The sequence below is a fragment of the Xiphias gladius genome, chromosome 6 (genome assembly GCF_016859285.1).
Source record: "Xiphias gladius isolate SHS-SW01 ecotype Sanya breed wild chromosome 6, ASM1685928v1, whole genome shotgun sequence".
In the NCBI taxonomy this organism is placed as follows: domain Eukaryota; kingdom Metazoa; phylum Chordata; class Actinopteri; order Istiophoriformes; family Xiphiidae; genus Xiphias; species Xiphias gladius.
In genome coordinates this window covers 23,444,027-23,455,563 of record NC_053405.1, presented here as the reverse complement: position 1 = coordinate 23,455,563, position 11,537 = coordinate 23,444,027, and the positions used below count along the sequence as shown (strand labels likewise).

General features: G+C 44.1%; 2 protein-coding genes across 2 annotated transcripts in view; one reads left to right on the top strand and one right to left on the bottom strand.

Moving 5' to 3' along the window:
- Positions 1-3,627: 3,627 nt before the first annotated feature.
- On the top strand, positions 3,628-6,018 carry rasl11b (RAS-like, family 11, member B). Its single transcript, XM_040128520.1, has 4 exons — positions 3,628-3,933; positions 4,058-4,114; positions 4,215-4,291; positions 4,851-6,018. Exons 1-4 carry the CDS (start codon positions 3,819-3,821, stop codon positions 5,346-5,348), a joined length of 747 nt encoding a protein of 248 aa, XP_039984454.1. The 5' UTR covers positions 3,628-3,818; the 3' UTR covers positions 5,349-6,018.
- Positions 6,019-7,370: 1,352 nt separating this feature from the next.
- Positions 7,371-11,537, bottom strand: part of scfd2 (sec1 family domain containing 2) — a 91,714-nt gene continuing 87,547 nt past the window's right edge. Inside the window, exon 9 of the mRNA XM_040128519.1 lies at positions 7,371-7,674. Within this exon, the coding sequence (XP_039984453.1) occupies positions 7,582-7,674 (93 nt within the window). The 3' untranslated portion in view covers positions 7,371-7,581. The remainder of the gene's footprint in view (positions 7,675-11,537) is intronic.

Genomic DNA, 11,537 nt, shown 5'->3' with positions numbered 1-11,537 from the left:
GGTCAACTTTGGGCTCCCCTGTTTTAATTTTGACGCCCTTATTTACTCTACACCCAGTGAGGAGGGGCAGAGGATGTTGCATCAAAATTAATAAGTGTCACGGCGAAGGGGGATGCTAAAAAAATCTATCTCTATTTACCCAAGCAAATAGAAAAATGCCAACAAAAAATGAAAACTTAATATAATTTAATTTGTTTTAAAATTATTATTTGGCACCACTGGTATTTAAGAATTGCTACTGGTATTCATAATTTGGCTCTAAAACAATACAGAATGACCTCCATCCACTATCACATCAAACCTTCCACCTAATCTTCCACTTAAGATGGTTAAAAACAACTAAATAAGCACTGCTCAATCTAACTTCACTTTTTTACTCACAGGTTTTGCACGTGATCAGCAAAAACAACTTCTCACTCAGTGAAAACAAGGATAATCCCAGAGTTTAAAGTCTTACCTTAAATACCTATGTCTATGGTCACATGTATGCCAGATGGAAAACAACCCTATCCTCTATTATTACTGCAACACCCCCCCGCCTGTCTCTTCTACATGCACACAGCCATACATGTGCGCATCCTCAGAAATGAGAATGGAAACCAATTGCCCAGCGTTATGCCAGAGATCAGCTGTGGAATGTAAACAGGAGAACGGGGAGCATGAATGAGAGATGGAGAGTCCAGATTGAAATATTTTCCATCATGTTTGTTAAGAAGGCAGCTATGGATAACTGGCTAACTTCAATGTAGAAGCTCAGAGCTGGCATTCCTTGAGGAGGAGGAGGAGGTGTGGTCGGGACTATTGTCATTCAGAGCCAGTGCCATAGCACACATAACACCCCCCCTCAAAAAAAAAAAAAAAAAAAATACCCACCAACGCCACCCCCTAGTACTGTTGACATTCAGAGGTATGCAAATGCTTGAACATGTTGGAAGGTTTGCATTTCAATAAGAAAAAACAACCTCTCTTCCTTTGTGTGGGCCAAGAGCTGCTTGTGCCGGCAGGCCAATACAATTTCCATTGGTCACTGGAAATGCAAATGGTCTTGTAGATATAAACAAATAAGTGAAGAGCTCTATGAAAAGAAGCGTGAATAGATCGGCTTTTCACAGCCGTTTTTCTGCATCTGCATTAAAATCCCGCAAGAAAATAGAACGAATGAACAGCAACAAGGTGTTACATTGCATTATTACTTTATTTCTTCAATAACGGATGAAAATATGGAACTGCCAGCATTTAAAAACTCTACCTGCCTGTCAGTGGATTCCAAATTTGGACGATTAAGCAAGTTTGTTTCGGTTGCATTCACACAGCTTTGAAGTTACTACATGATTACAAAAATCAAAGAACAGAGCCCAGTGTAAAATAATTGTCTCCTAATAAACACCTTCACAAACAATGATTCAAGGCAATGAGGATGATAAGCATCTATCATGATTCTGGTAAACGTAGGACTGTGGCTCATCAGGTTTTGCCCCCAGGGAAGCCTCTAAACTGCCCCAGTTTCTCTGATATCCCAAATGACTGTCCTTTGTGGGATCAGGCCTGGGGGCAAGTGACGGCTGTATGCCTCTTCTCAGCTCCACTGCAAAAGGTGCAGCCACCTCAGGAAATCAGCCCTCACTCCTATGTCAACAAGGACATCCTTCTGAGAACAGCCTCCTCCTCCTCCTCCTCCTCCTGCTGCAGATTTCACCTGCCCCTCGTCCCCTCCGCCAACCCCCAATTAACTCGACATTCCTCTGTTTGCAGTGAATACCCTGAATTCTCCCTGACAATTGTCCACACCCCAGCTAGAAGATTACCCCCCCCTCATTTTACCCTCTGTAACTATCTATTGTCACCTCTGTGTGAATGACACTCTGATCCCAAGTCAGGCCTTGTTCTGCTCTGTTGCAGCTGTAATTGTCAAAGGTAGTTTAATTCACCTCCAGCCCTCCCTCAGGGAAAATAAAGGCAACGCCGACCTGTGGGCGCAACTAATCAGACAGTAGAGTCAAGTTTATTGGAGTTGCTGCGTTGCAGTGTGAAATGTATTATCACCACACAAACATTATTTTTCAGGTATGAAACAAGTGATGTTGCCCTCCATCCGTCATAATGAGTTTAAAGTCAGTGTTAGTGTTAGTTGACTTTTGGTGTGACTCACTCTCCATTTCTGGGTCTCTTGTGTAACAGATGAATGAATCCTGGCCCCTTCATTAAGAGCACAGGCGAAAAACACCTCCACAAGCATCCTCCCGTTATCCGTCATCAATAGCTTTCTCGCCTGGTTGCTACAGGAGGGAATGGCTTTGACGCCTTTTATCTTTCTGTGTCACAAATATGCTGCGGCGTGGGCTGAGGTTACAAAAATGGTGACGCCTCGCTCCCATCGTTCATTTAAAAAGGCAGGAGCTTGAGCTTGATTTGTAAAAGAAAACTCAACCGCAGAGAATCCAGTCATCAAACATGTCATCAAATGCAAGTATGTACAGTATTTACTCCCTATTAGCAAGAAAGCAGGCTGCACCAAAACGCTGCTGGGGTGGAGTTTGCCATGTCGGCTGTGATGTGGTTACAAGGCAGCTCTGTGTGTGTGTGTGTGTGTGTGTGTGTGTGTGCAAACACCTTGCAACCGTGTGTGCTCACGAATCTTGGGCACAAATTTCATATTTCAGCACAGCCGCCTGTCATCGGCGCTCTTATCAAAAGTACATACCAGACCATAATCACAGAGGGACTGCTTGCCAAAATACCTCAGAGCACATGAGCACAAATGAAAGATGGGGAGGGGGAGAGGGAGGCATGTGGGGGCTGTGACAGAGGAGGCGAAAGAAAGTGGGACAAAGAGATGATACAGGTTAAGTCAGAGCGGAGAGCAGCTGCTGAACTGATTAAGAAATGTTTGCTTATGCTGCAGTGCGCCAACAAAAATAGAGTATTCTACTGCTCTTTGTTGCTCTTCGTGGATAGCTGTCTGAAATGTTGTGTTATTCCTGGATGTTGAGGGCCAGTAGCTCTCACGTCCACAGCATGAATGCTTGGTGTTTGTGTGTGTGTGTGTGTGTGTGTGTGGGTGGTGGCGGTGGCGGGGGGTTATTTGTACAACATCACCCCCTGTGTGGAAGATTCACAAGTTTAGGGGCATGTCGGAACAGGTCACCAGCTGCAACGCAACACTAGGAACAGGATTCATCCACATCCCAGATAATTGCACAGGTAAAACTGATTTATCCGACATAAAAATGAAATGAAGGACACAAGCAGTGGCTTGAATGGATGAGCAGGGGATTTGTTGTTTCCTATGAGAGAATAATAGTTTTCCTGTTTACATTCAGGCTTTTCTTTTTAAAGCACGATACCATTCTCTGACAACAGTCATGTCGCCATGAAGCAAGAAAGTACCTTTCTCTCTTTTCCACCTCCAAACGAAAGCGTGTTTGGAGCTCGAGCTCCCACCTGCTGCAGGAGCCCTCTTTTCTTCGCTTGTGTATAAGCTGGCATGTCCACGTTTCGTCGGGGGCGCACAGGGGTGGGTGGTGGTGGTGGTGGTGGTGGGGGGTGGCGGCTTACCAGCGTCCAATCAGACGGGACTGCCGCTCGAGCTCTATAAAGCCCGCGTGCGCTCCTCGCCAGCTACGTTGAGTCCGCGCGCTTCCTCAGCTCCAGTCACCTCGCGCCAGTGTCCACCGCTTCCCCCGCAGCCACGTCGGGAGTGTAACACGGGATTAACGTCAACCGAAGGCTGTGTCCGCGGACTCCTTAAAGACACGGGAAAGATAAGTTTTGTCCCCACTTTGGACGGAAGCGACACACGGCGATCGAGGGGGATAAAAATGCGTCTCATCCAGAACATGACGACGATTGCGGAGTATCCGGCACCCGAATACTCGGTCCCGAACCGGGTCATCAAAATGGCAGTGATAGGAGGCAGCGGAGTTGGGAAAACGGGTAAGGAAATCAGAAAAATGCTCGTGGTGCACTTTACTCGCAGCGGAGTCGTCGCGTGGTGTCTCTTGTCCTGTATTCTTTGACATGTCATCTCATATTCCGCTACGACTGTGCTTTATTTCAGCGCTCGTGGTGCGATTCCTGACGAGGCGCTTCATCGGAGACTACGAGAGAAACGCCGGTGAGTTCCTGGGCGACGGGATATTCGGGGGTGAAACGGGCACAGCGGCGAAACTGTCGGTGTCTAATGGTTATTTCTTTTCCCTCCCGTGTGCGCGCAGGCAATCTCTACTCTAGAGAAGTCCAGGTGGACGGAGAGCAAGTGACCATCCAGGTCCAGGACACCCCTGGTGCGGAGGTGAGATCTCTTTTTTTTTTTTCTTTTTCTGACGGAAACCAGACCCGTTACACTTTATTGTCTCCGTGCTGACTATGAGGTAACAGAGCTGACAGGGTTTTACACACGGAAATCTCTCTGCAAGCTGTGGCTAATCCAATACAAAGATAATATAATCAAATTCGGTCCGACTGTTAAGATCATCTAAGCCTCTTCTGGCTGGGCATCAGTCCAACACTGAAGATGTGTGACTGTATTTTTTTTTTCCCCACCTGAAGCAGAGCCCATCAGTCTGGATGTCTAATCTCCCATTTAGGGTAATGGATGTCTGAGGCCGGGGTAAACGATACTCTTGTCCACATCCACACTCCTCAGTCTCCCACAGCTCTCTGCTCTGGGGGAGTAACCCTATAGCTCCTGTCTGCCTCAGTCAGCATTCCAGTCATTACAAAAGATCAGCTGCATAAAGCCAGGGGAACGTTTAATCTGGTCTGAATTCAGAAAAGTGCTCAAAATGTTTATCTGAGTAAGTGTTCTGGGGCGTGTTTTAATCAGTCTCCCTTCTCTCTCCGCTCGCCAGATGACCGATAATGGCGTCGGTCTACCTGACCACGTGAGCTGCTCCATCCAGTGGGCCGATGCTGTGGTGCTGGTGTACTCGGTGACAGACCGGCGCAGCTTCGACCTGATCGAAAAGTTGCACCAACTGGTCGCTCGTGCCGGCGGTGCCAATGTGCCGCCGGTAATCCTTCTGGCCAACAAGGCGGACCTGCTGCACCTGAGGCGGGTTGACTCCCAGCAGGGCCCTCTGCTGGCGGGAACGCTGGGCTGCTCTTTCTACGAAGTGTCTGCCAGCGAGGACTACAGCCAGGTGCACGGGGCTTTCCACAGGCTGTGCTGCCAGCTAGCCAAGCAGCCGCCCCCTGCCCCCAACTCCTCGAACACCTCTGCAGGCGCTGCCACGGAGAAGAGGCGCTCGCCCCTCATCCCCAGGCCGAAATCTCCCAATATGCAAGATCTGAAGAGGCGTTTCAAGCAAGCACTGTCTGCAAAAGTCAGGACTGTAACTTCGGTGTGAGGGTTGGAAATCGAAAGTGGTCCAGAGCGAGCACAAAAAGAAAGAAAGCATTGAAGGTCGAAGAGAAAAGAGAGCAGAGAAGATTCGCACTTCTCCACTGAAGTCCTGTTCCAGTCTGGCTGAAGAAGGCAGTTGTGAGATGAACAGCGGTGGGCTCTCGATAGTGGGAGGCAGATGAATCTCTACGGAGGTAATGACCTCTAAGTGAGCAGGTGTCTGTCCTGACAGATACCACGAGAGAGGAGACGCAGTGAGGAGGTTCATCGCCTGTTCAGGAGTCGAAAAGACAAGGGAGGACACAGAAGCATCTGTGTGAGGCTGACTGAGCCCCGGACTCTCTCCATGGAAAATCAAAAACTGTAAATCAAGCTCCCCTGGCAACAGCAGCTGTGAGGGACTCTACTGCTTATTTTTAGCTGTGCGGCCCACTGTGGCAGCTCTGTGTTTAGACGGCCACTACATGGCACTGCTAATTGCTGGTATTATCAAACCAGCCACTTGAGCCAGGGCTATGTGCAGCTGTGTGTGTGCGCGTGTGTGTGTGTGTGTGTGTGTGTGCTCAGCCTCTTGTATGTCAATATCTGCAGTATTTTTTTATTTTTATTTTTTATTTTTTTGGAGTATCCAGAAGCATTATTGTGCATAACATAGTGATGCGTAGAGGTGGGAGTTGTGGGGAGGGCGGTGTAGGGGGGCAGCAGACACAGTATGTAGCATGAAGCAGTTATTATCACTGATGCACTTTATAAAAAGGAATAGTCCAAAGGGCCTATTGTTATTTATTTGCTACGAATTCTGTTTTTGTTCACAATAAAATGATGATGAATTTGACTCTGTCTCTGGTTTTTCATTTATTAGTTTGCATATGCGCATGTGACAGCAGGTACTAGCAAACATAGATCTGTGTGGTACATTATTTTTTTTTTCCTTTTAAAACAAACTATAGAATATGTGGAGAGTACATTTCAAAACTTTCACTTCTAAGTCTGTCATGTCCTTGGCTCCATAAGACTCACGACAAATATCACTCCCACTGGGAGGGAGATGACGCACACAGAAAAAGGTAGTCTGACCCATGAATAAACCAATTCTTACAAAATGCTTTGATAACAGCAGCAATGAATAGAACTGGAGACAATAGAAGCCTTGACTGTATAGCCGCTTCTCAGATCTTTAGATATGTCTAAAGCCAGAAACCCAGCGCTATCCTTGACCCCAGAAAAGCAATTTGATAAAAAGAGCTGTTGAAATAGCCTGAGCTGACAGCGCGGGAAGAGTTCATGTTAGTTTTCTCAGAGATGACCTTGTTTCACGAGGGACTCTTCTGAGAATTGCAATCTCCCTGAAGCTGAGGACAAAATGATATGAAGCACTTTTCCAATACAACCTAATTGTGTGTACATTAGGGACGAGCTTATTTACAATTCAAAATCTAATTAGTGAATCCTGAATATCCTGTCCGGAACTGTCGGGCAGGCTAGTGCACTACAGAACACAGGATTTACTGGAATACCACGCTCCCTGTGTGTTTGACAAAATGTGGGAGACCATTGTTTTGCAGAACTAATGCAGGTGCGTAGGTGGGTGAAATTGCTGAGCTCTAGCTACGGTGATTCATGTGGGAGAGAATAGAGTACGGAGAACGAGGGGGGGCCCAGGAGGGTCTAAGTGAGCTCTAGGTGTGAGCGAATTATCAGGCGTATAGGAGACAGTGTGAAGCGACTTGTCAATTATTCTGCTCTTATTCGCCACAATATGATGTGGCCAGGTGAGAGTGGACGCTAACGGAGAGTGTGTATTCTCTCCACCACGGCGGCGGGCCTTCCTCTGTTCACACCTTCACTTGTAATGAGTTCACACATATGGACCTGCTTTTCACGCAGCCTGGTCGAAGCAGCCCACTACTGAGCCTGATGTGCTGCACATGCAAACAAACAAATGATGCAAGCAGTACCTGACACGTACTGTGGTAATTTTACACCTGGTGCTCAGAAAGACAGGGGCTGTTGTCTGTCACACACATTGATGTAAAATTTCTTTACTGTTTCCAAGAAAGATAAAACCAATATCGATATAATTACTTTACAGTTCTCTTTAGAATTAAATTAGGTCAAACAACTGAGCAGGGATGTTGCATTTGCTTATCATTTCCTTGGTTTCCATTTTCAGCTTTTGTTTGTGGTGCACCAGTCCTTCCACGTGTGCAGGTGTGTGTTTCCACGTGATGGCCTTTTTAGACACCGATATCCGGCGCCAGTCTTTGGGTGGTGAAGAGCAGCTCGGGCATATCCGTCGGCCTCAGCAATCTGGTGGACAGAACCAGCACCTGGAGTGGAGAACAACACAGTGTGTAACACGACGCTGATAAATGTAGCAGACATTAATGTACGGGCGAGTTATGTGCGAATTGGCAATTAACAAGGTGCATGGGAGCTGGTTTATTTGCTCAGTTTGATTTAATTACTTCCACCGAGGAGGTTATGTTTTGGTCCCTGTTTGTTTTTAGTGTTTTACTGCTTTTTAGGTGGCGTGTTATCTCAAAAAAATACTTTTTGGCTGGTGATAAATGTGGTCACATGATAAGATCAGGCAGACGTTGCGTTGGAACAACTGTGAGAAAGTGGTTGCTATTCATTCCTTTTCAAACGTAGCATATGTAACATTGCTGGCTTTGTCTTTCTGTTAAAATGGTGGCTTTCTGTCATTGAGACATAGGCGTAAGTGTTGGTTATGGCACTATGCAGACTTGACAGAACCGTAATGGAAAGAACCACAGTGGTTGTCATATTTGGTACCTGGTGTGAAAGATGAAGTGCATTTTTTAACAAGTTAAAAATGAGTGATTTGAAATCAGACAGATGTTCTCAGCTTTCTCATAGGCTGGATGGATGTATTTTAAAACCTATTTTGCTGTTAAAGCCTTAAATTTTAAATGTTCAAATACATTTTTAAAAATCACTTTACATAATTTATTATACTATGTACATCATTTTGCTACATATTATAAAGTCCAATTAGTGCACAAGCGTAGAATGTCAAGCTTATGTAATGAAGCTTTATGGTCAAGCATTTTGCTGGATGTTCTTTAATTCATTCATGTAGCTGGAACGGATAAAAATTCAATACACAGAGAGGGAGGAAATAACGATTACGTAACCTGATCTGAAACGAAAAGAATCTCCATAACTTCAAACAAAAACAATTTTGTTTTTTTGTGCGTAAGAGATCATTTAGGGATCATTTTGAAGGTTTTATTACAGCTTTTAATATGTTTAGAACAAGTATATACAAACAGTAAAAATAAAAAAAGGTTGCCAGAGTAGTAAATAGCTGCACTGGTGGAAATGTCCATATAGGCTGCAATTGGCCATAAACATCACATGTCCCGTCACAGTCTGGGAATGTCCAATGACTATGAATTAAAAGGTAGTTCAAATGAAATGTACATTAAGCCAGACACAAGGTGTCAATTTATAGATACAGTATCAATTCTATTCTGTTTTTCCAGGGAGTCCTGGGCACATGTTTTAAATACAAACAATGAAACCAAGTAAAAGTGACTTGGGTGCCTATTCAGACCATCGTGTAAATGATGTAAAGGTGTCACTACAATTGTGTAAGAGGTGCATGTCTGAAAAGGGCTTAATAATTCACTGGGAATTCAAGCTGTGCAAAGAAGCACACTACTGGTACAAACGTTTTACATTCATCTGTGATGTCTGGGTGGGGGGCTTAAACATTAAAAAGATAGACTTTAGTGAGGGTCACATTACATTTAGGAAAAAAAAATGAAATTAAGTGGAAAGTTTGGCAATTACCCAAGGAACAAGTGAATGACTTTTGGTGTGGATCCACACATTTTTAAATGCTTTTCTTTCATTAACTGCTGCACTTTCTTTGAATGACACAACTCTGACACACAGCACACAGTATACCCCATGATGTACATACTGATACAGGTTTATTTGGATGCAGGTCTGGGCTCAGATGCAGATTAAAAAACATACATCTTGTGTTTATAAATGACAGATTTTGAAGATGTTACAGCATTAGCTGAGACATTCGCTCTCTTAGTAGTTTCTGGTTAGAATCAGAGCTACAGCTTTCTTATGTTGTATAACAGAGAAGCTCTGTTTTTTCTGCAGCAGTGTTGCTTTAACTCTGGGTCAGCACCTAAAATTGGCAACTGGCCTGTTTATAATGGCAGACTGAGTCTGTTTCAGAGGAATTTTGTCCAAGTGCAGTACCAAAACTTTGTAGTTTGTTTTCAGTGGAATTTCAGTGGAAGATGAAGTGGGACTTCATGAATATCTTGTCCACACACAGGCCTTTCCAAAGTATGTTGTGCATGTCTGTGCTAAGGTTAGAGTGTGTCTCCTGAGGTCTCTTTGTGTGTGTGGGCCATCAGGTTATTATCTGAGCTCGTCTTTATTCAGTTTTCCCGATTACAGATGGAAGGCTTTGATCCTCGCCAGACCTTTTACTGACCCTGGCCTCCTTCTAAAAGCCTTTTATTAAGACAGACCCACATCGCCCAGCCTGATCCCCCTCTTCGCTTTCCTCGCACTCCTTTCACCCAAAGAACACGCATTCATATGTATGTTTTACATGTCACTGTGGACTGCATATGTGATCAGCACTTACACCACTCAAACACACAGGCAGACAGACACATCTCAAATATGCAATTAATTAGTGTAAAGACCAGATGGCGCTTTCACCTCTACACCTAATCTGAGCCACCTGTGTATGTAGGTCAGTGTTTATGGTCGTTCATTCTTTGCCAGGACCCGTCTGAATCTGTCTGAAGGTGGACAGTTTGTAAAAGTGCCCTGAGAGAGTCACCTAAATGTGCCATGGGAGTCTCTCCTATGTTTTATCTCTGACCATTTAACTTTTGATGGCTAAAGAGATGACTCAGTTCAATTCAATGTCAGCTGAATTCTGTAGACTCTATTTTCATTTTTTCTGGCTGAATGTATATTTTGATGATCGCTTTACTGGGTTAAACTTTTACAATTTTGCGTTTCTAAGGGAACATGAAATGCTTCTGGAGAAAATTTTAATAACTGACTAGCAACAACTTGTAGCTTCATTTAGACCGTTTGCGATATAATAACACAGATTTATCAAGTGGATGTTGATGATTCATCCACATATAATCTTTGTCTGCAATGTTTTTAAGTGGATACATAATAATGTATCCATCCGGTGGTAAAATGTAATAAAATAGAAAAACAGTGCTCTGCTATTGAGTGACTGGCCTGTTGGGTTGGACCTCTACTGGTTAACAAAACAAGAGCTCTATCAGTGACATGACTTAGAGTATATTTGCCCTTTTATTTATACAAGTCAAACCCTTAAGTATCACACATTGCTTGCTTCTAATTTTGTAAAGTTCTGCACTGGCTGATTCTAATAAAAAAACAGACTGACACATAACCTGCCACAAAAATTCCATTATCTTTTTTTGTCCTTCTAACATTGTTTCAGTTAGTTTGAGCCAGTGGTGATAGAAATTTAGATATTTTATTTAAAAGGCAGGAATGCACTTCCTGTGCCTAGTCTGCCAGAAATCAAAAGAAGAATAAGAAGAAGAAGGAGAGGGAGAAGAAATCAAAACAATACAGACTGGGTCTATTCTCTGACATGTTCAGACAAACCAAATTGCCCAAGATGTTCACTTGTAAATATATCTCTATGAGCTTTTTGAAATTTTCAGACGTCGTGGACAAAGCAAGGTTACGAGATAGGTCGTATTTGTTTGCGAATGAGTACGTACGTCCGCTTATGCAGAGTACGTCCGTTGAGTAGGTGGTCCCTCAATGTGGCCCAGGACACATTGGCGTACACACTGCTAAAAGAATGCGGCCTACACTACCTCTGAAGGTGGTCTAAGCGATCGGATCTCAAAGTGTCCTCAATGCGTCTTAGGTGCATTCACACCGGCACTTAGAGCTGTCCACTTGTGATCGGATCACCCAAGATGCATGTTACTACCAGGTATGAACAGGCCTTTCAAAGTCCTGCATTCAAAATGTTGCATAAACTATCGAGCTATTATCACCAAATGTACTTAATTTAACAAAATTAAAAGTCATTATGCAGGTAGAAACTGCATATGATATATAGTACCGTAGAAGCATAAAGTAGCATAAAATTGAAATACTCCGGTAAAGTACAACTTCC